The sequence below is a fragment of the Chiloscyllium plagiosum genome, chromosome 7 (assembly GCF_004010195.1).
Source record: "Chiloscyllium plagiosum isolate BGI_BamShark_2017 chromosome 7, ASM401019v2, whole genome shotgun sequence".
In the NCBI taxonomy this organism is placed as follows: domain Eukaryota; kingdom Metazoa; phylum Chordata; class Chondrichthyes; order Orectolobiformes; family Hemiscylliidae; genus Chiloscyllium; species Chiloscyllium plagiosum.
The window spans coordinates 41,778,407-41,795,644 of NC_057716.1; the positions used below are offsets into that span (position 1 = coordinate 41,778,407).

At 43.0% G+C, this 17,238-nt stretch overlaps 1 protein-coding gene across 1 annotated transcript in view; it reads left to right on the forward strand.

Annotated features, from left to right (window-relative positions):
* Positions 1-7,968: 7,968 nt before the first annotated feature.
* cwc22 (CWC22 spliceosome associated protein homolog) overlaps positions 7,969-17,238 on the forward strand; it is a 113,292-nt gene continuing 104,022 nt past the window's right edge. Inside the window, exon 1 of the mRNA XM_043693495.1 lies at positions 7,969-8,219. Within this exon, the coding sequence (XP_043549430.1) occupies positions 8,209-8,219 (11 nt within the window). The 5' untranslated portion in view covers positions 7,969-8,208. The remainder of the gene's footprint in view (positions 8,220-17,238) is intronic.

Genomic DNA, 17,238 nt, shown 5'->3' on the forward strand with positions numbered 1-17,238 from the left:
GGGTAATAGACCAGAATGGAGAATATCGTGTTATAGCTACAGAGAATGTACAAAGAAAGATCAATTCTAATATAGGAAATGTCTGTTCATAAGTCTGATAACAGCAGGGAAGAAGCTATTCTTAAATCTGTTGATATGTGTTTCAAACTTTTGTATCTTCTGTCCAATGGTATAGGGTGGAAGAGAGTATAATTGGAGTGGGAGGAGTCTTTGATTATGTTAGCTGCTTTCCCAAGGCAGCGGGAAGTGTAGATGGAGTCAACAGGAGCAAGCTGGTTTTAGTGATGGTATGGGCACAGCAGTTGCCATACCAAGCTGTGGTGCATCCAGATAGGATGTTTCTTATGGTGCATCTATAAAAATTGGTACGAGTCATTGTGGACATGTCGAATTTCCTTAGCCTTCTGAAGAAGTGGAGGCATTGGTCTGCTTTCTTTGGCAAATGCGTGAAAGGATTGGGTGACAAGTACAGTGAGGCCCATCTCAAAGTGGCAAATATCTTGCTCCAGGTTTTATACTTTTCACAAGTAGCACGGCAAGATTCTTGTTAAGCAGCAGCAAGCTGTCAATCAATGGGGATTAACGGTAGTTAAACATCTTATTAACATCATATTAACATTAAAATTCAGTGACTCAAGCTACCAACATGCCAAACAAACTCGACAAAGAAACTAGAGTGAGTATCAACTTGTTGCTTGATCTAAGCAACCTTTCTGTTGGAAACCAGGCACCAGCATCACAGGATATTCTCCATGGGTGCCAGCAATGTGCTCTCTACATCCACAGCCATTGGCATCTGACATGTACCAGCCTCTAATCACCCTCATAGCACATCACTGATTCAGTTTGAGAGAGTTTCTACACTTTGATGCTTCATTCCAAGCTGCATTGCCAACTATCATCGTCATGCTGCAGCAAGCACACTTTGTAATCAGGTTTATGTGCCCAGCTCATGGGCTGGATCATGCCCTATCTACACGGTCCAGACTTGGTATAATGGCACTCACTGACTCTGAGCCACTCCTAAATGCTCACAGTAGCCATGCATTGCACTACCTTGCCTTGCCAGTTTGCACTTGCTCCTCAGCCAGAGCTACAAGGTTCGGAATACTTTTTACCTCCTCCATCCATTTAGTTTTTCCCTCATCACAGTCCAAGGGCCTAGACACATCTCCCAGGTGATGCAGTAAGTTACCAATAATTCATTCAATCTAGTCTATTGTATTCGCTGCTGAAAGTGAGGTCTCCTCTATCCTGGAGAGACTGGGTGACCGCTTTGCGGAACACTTCTGTTTTGTCCAGAAAAATGATCCCAAGCTTCTACTTACCTGCCACTTCAACACACCACCATGTGGTCCGATGTCACATTTCTGTGTCAAGACTCTTGCAGTGCATCAATAAGCTGGAGGAACAACGCCTCATCTTCCTTTAGGTTCCTCACAACCCTCAGGATTCAACATTGAGTTTTACAATTTCAGACCATGAAGAGCTTCTTCCATATTCATTCCTCCACACCCTAGGTCCTGGTCTGTGTGGGCAGCTCCCAGTGCAGACAACACATTTTCAACACTTCACATTTACTGCTAGCACCCATTCAGTGTTTATCTCTTTTAAGAGAATAAGACCATAAGACATAAGAGTGGAAGTATGGCCATTCAACCCATCGGGTCCAGTCTGCCATTCAATCATGGCTGATGTGCATTTCAATGCCTCTTACCTGGACTCTCCCCCTAGTCCTTAATTCCTTGCGAGATCAAGAATTTATCAATCTCTGCCTTGAGGACATTTAACATCCCGGCCTCCACTGCACTCTGTGGCATTGAATTCCACAGGCCCACCACTCTCTGGCTGAAGAAATGTCTCCTCACTTCCGTTCTAAATTGACACCCTCTAATTCTAAGGCTGTGCCCATGGGTCGTAGTATCCCTGCCTAAAGGAAACAAATTCCTAGCATCCACACTTTCTAAGCCATGCTTCTAGCTCTTCTAGCTGATCATTAGCAATCCCTTTTGTCTGCTTTTCTTTTCTCTCTAGGCAGCATCTTCATCGATTTGATATACTACCTTCCTTCCCCCAACCCCAGCCCCATCATCAACATGAATACTACTATTTTCCAGCTGCGTTCAATTCTGACAAATGTCACTGGACTCAAAATGTTAACTCTGCTTTTCGCGCCAGAGATGCTGCCACATTTGCTGATTTATGCTAGAATTCTTTTTCTGTCCAACAGTATTCTTGTGTTGCCATTCCATTTAGTGCTGACACAAAGCCAGGAAATTTGTTATGGCTGCCAGGAGGCCTCATCAAGCTAAGGTGGATCGGCTTCACTCAATGGGTCCCAGTACTGTACGTCAAGGGCAGATTCTGACAGCAGCCCAGAACCTGCTTGAGGCAGTCAGTCAGGATCCATTTCTCACAAGGGTGGTGGAGCCAAATGACGGGGATCCCACTACTTGTCTTGAAACTTTCTGAGCTCAAGGTGGGTGATACAGCCATTACTTTTGGTACAGGTTGAAAGGTATCTCAAGTGAGTGAATAGGCATCAGACTCATTCTCCCGACATTCAAACTTAAATTTCTCGGTCTCTGGTTTTGTACTCCACCTTCAACGGCAAATAATTTTCTAAGCACTCCCTCACTAATTCCCAGCTGCCTTTCCAATTCTTTACCCGTTCTCAAAATCAGCACTTCCAATTTAAACCTTCTTAAAATCAGCCCTTCATGTCTCAAATTACCCACAACTCTTTCTTAAACAACTTCACAACGAGTTTTATATTATAATTTTGATTTTTGTATCTTTTGATAGAATGTTGCATGCAATTATTGTTAGAAACCCAGAGAATCAAATGTCATATTTAACAAATATCAATGATTTGCATATTATTAACACGATTAATACAATATAACTTCTTAGAAACTTCACAGGAGTGCTATCAAACAAGTCTTGGTACACAAACAGATACTAGGACAATGAATAAAAAGCTTCAGTCAAAGATTTAGATTTTAAGCAACATCTTAGTGGAGGAGAAAGAAGTGGAAAGTTCTTTTAAGACTGAACTTTACAGCCTAGAATCTCAAGCAACTGAAAACAAGGCCACACCTGGTGAACTGATCAAAAGAGGGAATGTGCAATAGATTAGAGATTTGGAGGACTGCAGACATCTCTGAGGCTTGTACAGTTGGAGTAGATTACAAAGGTAGGGATTAGTAAACCACAAGTGGATTCAAAAACAAGAATGAGAATTTTAAAATGGAAACATTGCTACACCAGCAGCAATTCTAGATCAGTGAGAAGAGGAATCATGATTGTTGTTTCGATGAACTAAAGTTGACAGAGGATGGATAACAGCAGATCAGGTGAGTGTTGTAATAGTCTTCTTGAGTTCTCTGCATGAATACAGCTCCTGGACAATTTTTGAGTGGTGCTGGACATTGTGCAATCATCAGCGAACATCCCCACTTTTGACCTTAGGATGAAGGGAACATCATTGATGGAACAGCTGAGGATAGCTGAGCTGAGGACACTAACCTGAGGAACTCCTGCAGAGATGTACTGGAGCTGAAATGACTGACTTCCAGCAAACACAGTCATCCTCCTATATAGCAGGTGTGACTCAAACCAGTGGAGAGTTTGCCCTGTGAACCACATTAATTCACACCTTGTGAAGGCTCCTTGATGCTACACTTAGTCAATTGCTGCCTTGATATCAAGAGCTGTTACTTTCTCCTCACCTCTGAAGTTCTGCTATTTTTGTCCATGTTGAACCAAGGCTGTAATGATGTCAGGAGCTGAGCCCTGGTGGAACCCAAACTGGACGTCACTGAGTAGGTTATTGCTGAGCAGTGGCTGCTTGATAGCACTGTTGGTGACACTATCCATTACTTTGCTGCTTGGAACTGGCCTGAGTTGAATTTGAGGAGACTGAAAGAAAGCGCAAATAAAAGAGTGCAGATAGATTTACAAGAATCGTTCCCGGGATGAGAAACTTCAGTTCTGAGGAGAGGTTGGAACAGTTCTCTTTGGAGGGAAGAAAGCTGAAAGGAGATCTGATATAAAAAAATCTAAAGTCATGAGAGGTGTGCATAGTGGAAATAGGGAGAAACCATTTCCCTACATAAAAGTATTTAGAAGGAGAGGATACAAGTTTCCAGTGATTTGCAATGGTATCAAATTTGATGTGAGATAAAACCTTTTTCATTCTACTAGTGGTTTGGGTATGGAATGTACAGCCTAGAAGGATGGTGGAGGCAATTCAATTAAGCCATTCAAGATATCATTTGGAATGATTATTTGAATTGATTAGTACATAAGGGTATGGGTAAAAGGGGGGAGAAAGGCACACAAAGTCATACATAGTTTAATTTATTAAGGACTTGAGAAGCTGGTTGGAGATCTTGTCTAATTTGGTGGCTTTGTCAGAAAATTCGAAATCTGAATCATGGGTTATTTGCATCTTTTCTCTCTTGTAATGTCTGCAGAAAACATAGCAACACCAGGTGTACCACAACAGGAAAAATGAGTATGGGTAGCACAAAAGAAAATATGTAATTCCAAATCAGGTGCAGGAGCATTGGAAGCTAGGGATATATTTGCAAACATTGTTGAAGACAGCAAATCTTATGAAAGTGGTTAACAAGGCATATGGGTCCCTGGGGTTTATAAACAGAGATATCGAACACAAACTAAAGTTAGTAATTACAATGAATATTTGTAAACAATGAGTTGTCCTCAACTTGAACATTATGTCCAATTTTGGTCATCATGTTTTAGAAATGATGTGAAGTTTTTACAGAAGGTTCAGAAAAGTTTGACAAGAGTTCAGGGATGACGGACTTCAGTTTGTGGATAACTTGGAGAAGCTGGAATTATTTGCTTCAGAAATGAGAAGATTGAGAGGAGATTTAAAAAAGGTATTCAAAAATATGAGGGGTCTAAACTGAATAGAGAGAAATTTTTCTGATTCGGACAAGAGGGAAGAAAACAGAGACACTATTTTCAGGTGAATTGCAAAATAACCAAGGCAGTGAGGAAGTGGTGGCAAAATGGTTGTGTCACTGGTCTAATACAGTACAAGCCCAGGCTAATGAATGACTTATTATTGTCACTTGCACTTTACAGTGAATAATACAGCAAAATACAGTGAAAAGCTTCAACTGTCGCCACAATGTGGTGTCACTTTGAACAGTTTAAGAATAAGAAGAGTTAAAAGGTATAACTGAAAGCAAATCCTCCAGCGCCTCGCCTGTGCTGGACCCACCTACTTAAGAGTGACCACTGTTTAGAGGTATCTCTTCAGCACTGGGTTAACCTTGCTGAATCCCATGCTAAACCTAGCTTGAGCTCACAACCAGGAACCCCCGGCTCCGCTGCTGCCTTTATGATGCTATGGGCATAACATGCAGCTGCTGCCTTTCCAGCACCAGGAGTCCCCGCTTTGGGCCTATTGCAACCAGGACCCTGGCTCTGCTGCCAGGCCTGGCAGCTGCCAAGAGTCCAGCTTCAGCTGCAGATGTCGCCTTGCCAGCTCCGTCGCCTTGAGGAGCCTGCTGCTTCTATTGCCACCTGCGATTGCTGGAGAAGCTCTGCCACTGCTGCCATTGGCCCCGAACACCGGGATATCCTTGCTGCTGCTGCTGCTGCTGCTGCTGCCTCTAATCGCTGAGAGGCTGCTGCACTGATGCTATCATCCAATCCGCCAAAGAAAAACAGAAGGAAAGAAAAAAATAAGAAGAGCAGAAGTAAAAAGAAAATTAAAAGAAAGAAAGCAGGTGGGAGCATATGAGTCCCAGGCAAGACCCGTATGCAGTTCTGTTACTCTGCTGCCATCTTGATAATTAGTTCAGAAGTTTGAATCTCACATGGTGAAATTTGGATTCAATTAATCTGGACTTTTTTAAAATAGAAAACTAGCCTCAAATAACCATAGCTGATTGTCATAAAAACTCATCTGACACACAAATAGGAAAAGGAAATCTGGCCCCATTCGCTCATCTGACCCAAGTTTGACTGGAGAACCAAAACATTTCTTTTTAAAAACTGGAATGTACTGCTTGAGAGGGTTGCAGAGGTGAATTTAAATGTGACTTCACATGCACCTCAAGGAGGAAACATTTGTGAGGATTAGGAATATCTGTATTTCTCTTGCAGAGAGCTGGTCCAGGCAAGTCTCCTGTGATTTTAACTGCTCTATAAAATTTATGAATAAAGACCGTGAGAGGACATTGAACCAACTGTACAAAGAGATCTATTCACTTAAACAAGAGCACAAAGATATGGACTTAGAATCATAGAGATATACAGCACGGAAACAGACCCTTTTGGGTGGCATGGTGGCTCAGTATTTAGCACTGCTGCCTCACAGCATCAGGGTCCCAGATTTGATTCCAGCTTTGGGTGACTGTGTGGAGTTTACACATTCTCCCCGTGTCTACGTGGGTTTGCTCTGGTTTCCTCCCACAGTCCAAAGTTGTGCAGGTTAGGTGAATTGGCCATGCTAAATTATCCATGGTGTTAGGTGCATTAGTCACAGGGAAATGGGTCTGGGTGGGTTCCTCTTCGGAGGGTCGGTGTGGACTGGTTGGGCCAAAGGGCCTATTTACACGTTGTAGGGAATCTAATCTAACCTTTGGTCCAACTCTTCCATGCAGACCAGATATCCTAACATAATCTCATCCCATTTTCCAGCACTTGGCCCATATCCCTCTAAACCCTTCCTATTCGTATATCCATCCAGATGCCTTTCAAATGTTGTAATTGTACCAGCCTCCACAACTTCCTCTGGCAGCTCAATCCATACATGTACCACTCTTTGCATGAAGAAGTTGCCCCTTAGGACCCTTATAAATTTTCCCCTCTCAATCTCAACCTTTGCCCTCCAGTTCTGGACTCCCCCATCTCTGGAAAAAGATCTTGTCTATTTACCCTATCCATGCCCCTCATGATTTTATAATGATGTGGAGGAGCTGATGTTGGACTGGGGAGGACAAAGTTAAAAGTCATACGACACTACATTATAGTCCAAAAGGTTTATTTGGAAGCACTAGCTTTAGGAGTGCTGCTCCTTCATCAGATGGTTGTGGAGTATAAGATCATTAGACACAAAATTTATAGCAAAAGATTACAGTGTCAAACAACTGAAATGATATATTGAACAAACCTGGATTGTTGAGTCTTTCATCTTTTAGAATTCGTTGCAGGTTTTGGTTCATTAATATGTAAATCCCAGAACTTCTTTGAAGTAACTTTCTCGTGAGGTGACATCTCAGCTCAGACAATGCATTAAAGATGTGAGGTCAGAGCTTGTCTGGATCCCAGTCTTGAGTCAGATTGATTCTACTTCGAAAGTGGAATTTACAAAATATTACATGGATTGACACTCTGCATTGATAATAAAGCCCATAGAAAGAAAGGTTTTGTAAGATCAAATCATGCTTATTTGTTTGTGAAGGCACGTATCCCCTCTTTGGGTAAAACCTTGCTGCTATTCAGTGGCATTTTAAATAATGTATACGCCTGCATTTACAGCCCACTACTCGTGAGAAGGTGATGAGAAGCTGCATTCCATTTGGGTCGATGGAGCTCCAGGATTTTGCCTCAATTGCAGAATAAAATATTTCCAAGTCAGTTTGAGGACTGGCATGTACAGATGTTGGTCTTGCCATGTATTTGCTACCCCTCTCCTTGAAGATGGTAGTGGAAAGTTTGCTGGGTCAATGACATTTACCTAAAATATTTCATTTAATTATATTTGGGCAGCAAATACCGCATCATACACCGGGGATTTTACCAGGGAAAGGAGTGTGCGGAAGGTATATTGGATGAGAGTGAGGAGAAGGATGTGAACCGGCGTTCGCGGTAGATAAGCCGAGTCGCTCATCAACAGAGGACACCACAAGCTCAGCCTTTCAGCCAGTCTCTGGTGGATCTTGTTTCCTGGTGCAAGTGGGTGCTTGGGGAGCTGTGCTTCGGTCCTCCGGCCGGGGGAGGCGCTAGCTGTGTCACTGTGCCATCCTGGTGTGTGTGTGTGTGTGTGTGGGCGGCGCGCCGCGGCCTCTCTCCGTCTCCTTGCAGTGGGACAGCACAGCATAGCACTATATGGCAAAGTGAAAGTTAGGTCTCTGTGGCGGTAAAGTTTAGTCGTTTGGAAGCGGACTGTCGCGCGGTGCCCTGCCTCGCACTAAGTTGGGGGCAGCCGCCCTGCGCTCCAAAATGCCCAGACGGTGAGTTCCTGCTCCTGCGGCCGGGTTTCAGTCGCGTCCGGTCGCAGGCCGCGATGCCTGGAGCTGCTGGTGACCAGGAAGCCGGGCAGCGGGCACGATGTGCCGGTTAATTGCTGTGGACACGCTGCAGGATGAGGTCGGGGCCCGCGCAGAGCTGCGTGTGATCCCAGCCCTGTGCTGCTGATAGTCAGGGGCCTGACTCAGGCTGAGGGCCCGAGCGCAGTTAGTCTTCCTTCGCTGTCGTTGTCCGCAGATTGATGCTGGTCTCTGAAAAATATTGGTGATTTCCAATCTGGGTATAGGTTTAAAATTTCTGGTTTCAAGTCCCTGCCCCTAACTTCGAGGGTCGCACCGCTTTTATTTCTTCTGTAAAGTTTGTGTTTATAAAATATGTTTCTGACATTCAAGTTAGCATGATCACGCCTGTCCTTCAAAGATTCTGAGATTTAATTTTTTCCCTAGATTTACCTTTTTTATTTGACTTTTCCTTTTCTAGAGGTAATCCACTCATTCGATTTAAGTTGGGTGAAATGACTTTGCAAAGCTTTTACAGTGAAATTGTTAGTATCGTTTGCTGTAACTTGTGGCTGGAAATTATTTATGTTGAGCAGAGTAGTAGAACAAATTATTGATTTCATATCATTCATGCTTTAAAAAATACATATTTCAGGAAATACTGAAGTTAATTTAGTGGTAAGTGAATGTCTGTTAATAAACTTTTCAATCTGTGTTTTTGCATGTTTCTAACTAGTAGTGTCCAAGATGTTGAATGAGAACCAATTTTATCAGATCTGGCTGATTACAAATGTACCTGTTTTGATGTTTGTGTATTTAGTTGTGAATTTAATTGGAAAAAAAGAAGTGGCATCATTTAAGTGTTCTGAACAGGTTCCAGATTTAATACATAATGTGCAGGGTTACCTGAACTTGTTAGGCAGTTGGGATATTGTAATTTGTTTCCCTAGCTTTTCTTCAGAAGAGTAAATCTGTCTCTCCACAAGATTGCAGGAGATAAGAACAGGAGAAGATCATATGTTGTTTATTACAATAATCAACTCATTACAATTGTGGCTGATATTAGGCTTCAACTCCACTTTTTTGCCTGGTTACCAGATTTCTTTGTTCTCTGACAGTTCAAAAATTAGCCTATCCCAGTCTGACATGTAGTCAGCATTTGATCATCCACAGATCTCAATGGCACAATTCCAAGATTTACAGGCCTTTGAGTCAAAATGTTTTTCACCTCCATCTTAAATGACTATCTCCTTATCTTAAGAGTCAAGAGTGTGGTGCTGGAAAGCATCAGGAATCAGGGCTTTTGCCTGAAATGTCGATTTTTTTTTTTCCCTGCTCCTCGGATGCTGCCTGACCTGTGCTTTTCCAGCACCACACTCTTGACTCTAATCTCCAGCATCTGCAGTACTCATTCTCACCTTTTATCTTAAGAATCTACCTTGGTGATTTAGCTTCTCCAGTTGGTGGAGACAACCTTTGTGGCAAACTTGTCAAGCTTGTTCTGGATCTTGGTATGTTTTGATGAGATCTCCTCTCATTCTTTGAAATTCCAAAGGCACAGAAGGTCATTCAGCCTGTCATCCCAGGGATCAATCTAGTTAACCTTCACTTGACTGCCTTTAGTCAAACCTTAGACATGGAAATGGAAACTACATTGCATCCCAGTTGTGTTTCAGCAAAGTACTTTACAATTCTAGTAAGATTTTGTTATTCCTGTACACTGTCTTCGTTTAAAGAAGGCTAAGTTACCATTTGCCTTTCTCATTGCTTGCTGTATTTTTATGCTCACTTGGTGCATTCCTTGTAAAGAGCATGCTCAAATCTCTGCGTGAAGGTCTTTTGAGCCCATGACCTGGGTAACATGTTAGTGCATGAATTATTGGTGATACTGTCTTTTAGGTGAGATTTTATTCTGAGGCCCCATCTCTCCTCTTGGATCAATCAAAAAGATATCTGACATTATTTGAAGAAAGGAATATTCTCCCAGTGTCTTGAACAACATTAATTCCTCAACCAACATGATTAAAAATCAGACTATCTTACAAGCATTATTGCCCTTTGTTTTTGTAAAATATTTCTGGTTTTTTATTTGGTTGACCAAAGGAAGAAGCTTCATTTCTTGACATTACACCCTAACTGCAAATTTATTCAGTTATTGAGCAACCTGTCTACATCTATCTAGCTGCTCTGTAACTCCTTGAGCTCACATTTACAACTAGCTCAGTGTCATCAGCAAACGTAGATACCTTACTGTTTGTATCTTCAGCTGAATGATGAATATAGATTGTAATAGCTGAGACCGCAATGTTGATTACTGCAACATTCCCCAAGTCATAGCCTGGCAACTTGAAATTGCTGTCTTTATACAGTGCAATGCTGAAGGTGTATTGTTCATCTCCATTCACTACTTGCCCATGAATCAGTCATCTATCCATGATCATATTTTTGTCCCAGTTCAACTTGCCTGTTTTATTTTTGTGAGACTTTATTGAATGCCATTTGGAAATCCAGGTATATGATATCCACTACTTACCTATATCACTAGTTGCATCCTCAAAATCTCGAATAAAGTTTCCACTTGTAACCAAATGCCTTCTTCAGCTCCACATGAAATATTCTGACTTGGCCTTGATATTCTTCCACGAAGTGTGGTCTGCAATGCTCACTGCCAAGTCTTAGCATGTGAATTTGCAGTATGTTAAGAGTTATTGAATGATCTTAAGACATGAAATATGATTCTGAAAACTGTGATTATTTTATTGATTGGTAGTGAGTGTCCCATGGTGTTTGTTACAGTAAACCAGTGAATCTTTTATCATTCACTCTTTGCACATCCCTATTTTTGTGGCTGCTGTACGACTGTGTACTTGTCATTGCCCTCAAGCATATCCTTGAATTGTACACCAATCAGGCTTCTGAAACCTCACAGGACCAAGAGCTGTACTCGGTACACCAGACCTTTGAGAATGGTGACTATTGGCTTGAGGTGAAAGGCTGGAGACCTGGTCATTGTTTACAGAGGGGCAGGCACACTAACAATGCAGTGACCAGAAACTGATCAACTGGCTGGTCTGATCTCAAGACTATGGGTGCTGGAAGAGCACAGCAATTGATGCTGCCTGAATTGCTGTGCTCTTCCAGCACCACTGATCCAGAATCTGGTTTCCAGCATCTGCAGTCATTGTTTTTACCTCGTTGACCTCAAGACTAACCCAGCAATCAGAAATTGAATTATGCTTTAGATGGTATGTCCCCTGAAAGATGTTCAATATGTATTCGTGGTCCTTTTTGCCGGGAAGTTGAGTTTTCAACTCATTCTTGTTGAAATATTCCAAATGAAATTATGTTAGGCTAAGCTTTGCTTATGTGTCATTGGGTTGACTGTTGAACTTAGAATTGAGAGATTTGAGTCCATGACCCAGGTGGCATGTTAGTGTATGAATAATGGCATGAGGACATTGGTGATATTGTCTTTTGGGTGAGATCTTATTCTGATGCCCCATCTCACCTTTTGGATCAATCAAAAAGATCTCTGACATTATTTGAAGAAAGGAATGTTCTCCCAGTGTCTTGAACAATATTAATTCGTCAACCAACATGATTAAAAATCGGACTTTGTTTTTGGCTCTTAACATATGCAAATTGATTGCCAGATTTTCTGTCGAAACGTAATCTTTGTACTTTCTAAACAGTTTATTGACTAAGAAGTACTTTGGGATGTACTGACAAATAAATATCTATGAAAGGGACTAGAAGAAATTACTTTTCACACTATCCAGGAAGAGTTTTCTTGTGCTTTTAGTTTGATTGTAAACTGTTGGACACTAGTGCACTTGTATTACCATTGCAGATAATTTCTATTTGTACACTGAATGTTAGTGAGCATCACCAGCTCGGCCAGCATTTTATGCCCATCCCTAATTCCCATGGATTCTAAATCGTAGTATTTCATTGGGGGATTTTTACACTGACAGTGCTCTGATGAAAAGAATAATAGGATTTTGACCCAGCAATAGTGAAGAATCATCAATTTCATTTCAAGGAGGAGAACCTGGAAGTGATGGTGCTCCCATGCCTCTGCTGCCCTTATCCTTCTCATTGGTGAATATCGCAGGTTTGGAAGGTGCTGTAGGAGGAGCTATTGTGAAATTTTCAGATTTTGAACCTATGTCTCTCTGGTTTCTCGTGTGTTGATGTGCACATTTGTTAAACAGCTCAAAATACCAAATCAATGTCTGACTGTATTCAGATGGATTTTAATTTGCCTTTTTTTTGTGATGTTTACCTTAGGTTCATGTCAAAACTGGGAACATGGGTTCCACAATTGTTTGAGAACAAAAGTTATTCAAGTACTAAGCATGGATTGCCAAACAGTATTGAAGGGGGATGAGAGGATTGGAAACAAGATTAAAAATTGTTTAGAAAGGCGTGGGCAAAGAGCAGGAATAAACAGAAGTTTTTCAAGTGCTGGAAGTGCTTTCAGTTCTGTCACTACTTCCGATAATTGTTCAAATCAATGATTTAGATTTCATTCTAAAGGAGGAATCTGAAGTTTGTGGCTCCAGTGTCATGTACAGTTCTTGAAGATACAATTTGAGGCTAGTTTTTCCCATTTGAATTATGTCAACATAAAAGTGAATTTGAAGAACATATTCAAGAAATGCAGTTTATTTTCGCAGGGACTAACAGACGAATCCTTAAGCTGCAATTTCAATTGCAAGTTATTATTTTATGAAAAAGTTACTATGCTGTAAACCAGTTTGAGGGTAAGTTGTATCATGATTAGAGATAATGCATTTGGTTCGCAGTATGGTTTTGTGATTAATCAGTATTGTTTCTAATATAACTGAGATGAATTATTTTGAATGTGATGATAGATACTATATTCAAATCATGAGTGTCAAAAACTGCCTTAATTCCTTGCATCATAACTTAGTTTGTTTTCAAGTGACTTTATTGACAGTGGTAATTAATGAAATCAAAAATGCCATGATTTAGAGTTGGATTTATTTTAATTTCTAATGTTATTGATTCACAAATTTAATCCATATATTTTGTTTATTATTGGAAGTAAGTTATGTATTCAACCAGGCACTCGGGGCAATTTTCCAAGATGTTGTTTCTGAAATGCTGTATTTTCCGCTTGCAGCACCCAGTAGTTATTATTTTGGGCTCATCAGATTAAAAGGCTGTTGACCCTGTTCTGGAAGGAGGTTCGACAGAATTGACTTCAAAATGTCTGGAGGGTTTTGCAGTGCTACTCTTCTCTGGCCGTAATCCTGTCTATATCTTGATGAAATGGCAATAAAAGAATTCAGTACCCACAGTATTGTCATACCTTACCGACATGTAAAAATGCCTATGTTTAATTTGGTGGTATCCTGTCAGGAAAATAGAAATGAAATAGCACAAAATCATAGAATAGGTACAGTGCAAGAGATCCTTTTGGCCCATTGTGTTTGCACTGGCTGGCTGAGCATTTTAAACTTGGTGCATTCTCCTCATCGTCCTGCAGATAGTTTCAATTTAAATAATCATCCAATGCCCTCTTGAATGCCTCCACCACACTTCCAGCTGTTGTGAGAAAATAATTTTCTTGCCTTGCGTTTTACATTTTTGCATAACATTTACAAATTGTGCTGTCTGTTCTTGATCCATTGAGTGAGAAGTGTCTCTTCATTTTGTGCATACCCCGCGTGATTTGTGATAACTTATATCAAATCTCCTCTTAGCCCCCTCTAGGAAAAACAATCGCACTTTCTCCAATCTTTTCTCATGACTGAAGTCTCTCACTGTTGGAACCATTCTTGTAAGCACCTTCTTCACACTCTCCAATGCATTCAGATCATTCTCAGAACTTTACATCATACTCCAAAGTCTTGTGTAAATTCATTTTAAGTTCCTGATCTTGTACTCTATGCCCACTATTTATGACATCTAGAATCCTGTATGCTTTCTTATTTGAATTTTTTCAGTGTTGTTCATAAAGTTTTTAACTCTATGCCTTGAAATAGTAAATGAAGAGGTATAAACAAGCAGGTTGTGGATTACACCTTAGAAAGAAAGCATTAAAAATGTTCAGCACTGAGTGAGGAATGCCTCCAGGCCGTGAGACACAAGAGCAGCAGGAGACCATTTGGCTCTTTTGATTCTGCTCCAACATTCAGTGAGATTATGTCTGATTTGATGATCCTGAACTCCACTTTTCAGCCTTTTACCCATAACCCCTGATTCTCTTCCTGATTAAAAATGTTTATATCAGCCTCAGAATATACTGAATGACCAAGCATCCACAGCACTCTGAGGTAAAGAATTCCACAGACTGTCCCAGCTCCAGGAAAGTATGCAGAACCTGCTCCTGCTGCAGACGATGGGGTTGATGTCACGGAGGTTCTAAAGGAGGTGAAGGGCCAGCAAGCCTCGCTCTTTGCCTCGGAGGCCTCCAAGATAATCTTCCGGCCCAGGGTCCGCTCAGTGGAGCAGGACGAGATGTGCTCATGTTTCTTCCAGAAGGTGCACAAAGCTCCGTGCTCAGCAGCCTGAAGGAAGAAGATGGCTCGATAACGTCATCTCAGGCTGACATCATGAGGATCAGCAAATCGTTCTATGCTAGTCTGTATGACGCGAAGCCGACCGACAGCACAGCCTCCCAGTCGTTCCTGTCCTCTATCACGGAGGTCTTAGATGACAGAACACGGGAGAGGCTGGACCAGCCGCTGTCTCTGGACGAGCTGACCAAGGCCCTCGAGTCCTTCGAAAAGAATAAAACTCCCGGAAACGATGGCTTACCGGTCGAGCTTTATTCTGCTCTGTGGAACTTGATTGGCCAGGACCTCCTGGAGGTGTATGTCAGTATGCTTCAGGCAGGTACCATGAGTGAATCCATGAGGAAAGGCATCATCACCCTCATCTACAAGTGGAAGGGGGAGAGGGAGGAACTCAGAAATTGGAGACCAATCTCACTCTTGAATGCGGATTTCAAAATTCTGTCAAAGGTAATCGCCAACCGGGTCAGGTCTGCTCTGGGGTCGGTGATTCACTCTGCAATTGGATCAGACTGCTCTACACCAATATTGTCAGTGGAGTCTCAATCATTGGGTAGGAATCAGATAGCTTCTCAGTCAGATCTGGAGTCAGGCAGGGCTGCCCTCTCTCTCCTGCCTTGTTTGTGTGCTGCATAGAGCCATTTGCCGAGTCCATCAGGAAGGATGTGAGCCTGAGAGGGGTGACTATTCCTGGCAGTGGGGGCCTGCAGGTTAAGGCCTCCCTGTACATGGATGACGTCGCCGTTTTCTGCTCGGATCCGCTGTCTGTGCACAGACTCATGTGCATATGTGACCAGTTCAAACGGGCCTAGGGGGCCAAGGTAAACCGAGGCAAGAGCGAGGCCATGCTCTTCGGGAACTGGGCCAACCAATCCTCAATCCCCTTCACCATCAGGACCAACCACCTGAAGATGCTGAGTATTTGGTTCGGGGGTGCTGGGGTGTGCACCAAGTCTTGGGGAGGGACCTATCAGCAAAGTGAGGCAGAAACTGGGCAGATAAAAGCTACGGTCGCTCTCCATCGCGGGGAAAAAACCTGGTCATCAGGTGTGAGGTATTGTCATTGCTGTTATACGTGGCACAGATCTGGCCTATTCCCAGAACCTGTGCAGCTGCAGTCACCCAGGCCATCTTCCAATTTATGTAGAGATCAAAGATGGACCGGGTCCGAAGGGACTCGATGTATAAAGATCTGGGCAACAGGGGAAAAAACACACCCAATGCCACCCTCACCCTGATGGCCATTGCTGTGTGTGGATCCCCGGTTCGCAGACACCAAGTGTCACTATGTACTGAGGTTCTACCTGTCCCCGGTGTTGCTAAGGATGGGCCTAGCCTCGCTGCGGCGGAACGCTCCGAGTAGTTGGACTGTTCCATTTCACCTGTCCTTCGTGGAGAAGTTTATGAAGAAAAACACCTTTGCCCACAAGTCCATCAGGAAGTGGTCAGCACGTAGTGTCCTTGAGCCCTTTCGGGAAAAGGAGAGGGCGGATCCTATCGGGTGGTTCCCTGAGCAGACTGTCAAAGTCATTTGGCAGAATGCCTCATTGCCAGAACTTTCCAACAAGCACCAAGACATGGCTTGACTGGTGGTGAGAAGGGCTCTGCCTGTGAGATCCTTTATGCACACCCGGACACTCAGCCGCACCGCATGCTGCCCTCTAAGCAGCTGCGGGGGGGACGAGATTGTCACACACCTCCTTCTGGAATGTGTCTATGCAGAAGAAGTCTGGAGAGGAATGCAGTGGTGTTTGTCAAGGTTCGTCCCGAGCAGCGCCGTGATGCGTTACTCCGTGCTCTACGGTCTGTTCCCCGGGACGCACACCGAGACGAACATCAACTGTGTCTGGAGGATCATCAACTCAGTGAAGGATGCTCTCTGGGCGGTCTGAAACCTGTTGATCTTCCAGCTGAAGGAGTTCACCCTGACTGAGTGTTGCAGACTGGCACATTCCAAGGTCCAGGACTATGTGTTGAGGGACGCACTGAAGCTTGGGGCAACTGCCGCCAAGGCGCGGTGGGGAAAGACCACTGTGTAACATCTGCCAGCCTAAGAAGAACAGGGGGCCCACGCAGTCATTTGAGCTCTGCTGATGTCTCAGCTAAATATATGGATATATGATTGATAAACGTACAGACCTGTATATACAAATGATAAATTCTTATCTCTGTATGCAAAGAAATGGAATGTTTCTGGTAACCGCCACCAGGACAGAACCCCACTGGTCCTCACCTACCACCCCACCAATCTCCATGTACAGCGTATCATCCGCCGTCATTTCCGCCACCTCCAAACGGACCCCACCACCAAGGATATATTTCCCTCTCCTCCCCTCCCCTATCAGCATTCCGTAAAGACCACTCCCTCTGTGACTCCCTCGTCAGATCCACACCCCCCACCAACCCAACCTCCACTCCCCGCACCTTCCCCTGCAACCGCAGGAGGTGCAAAACTTGCG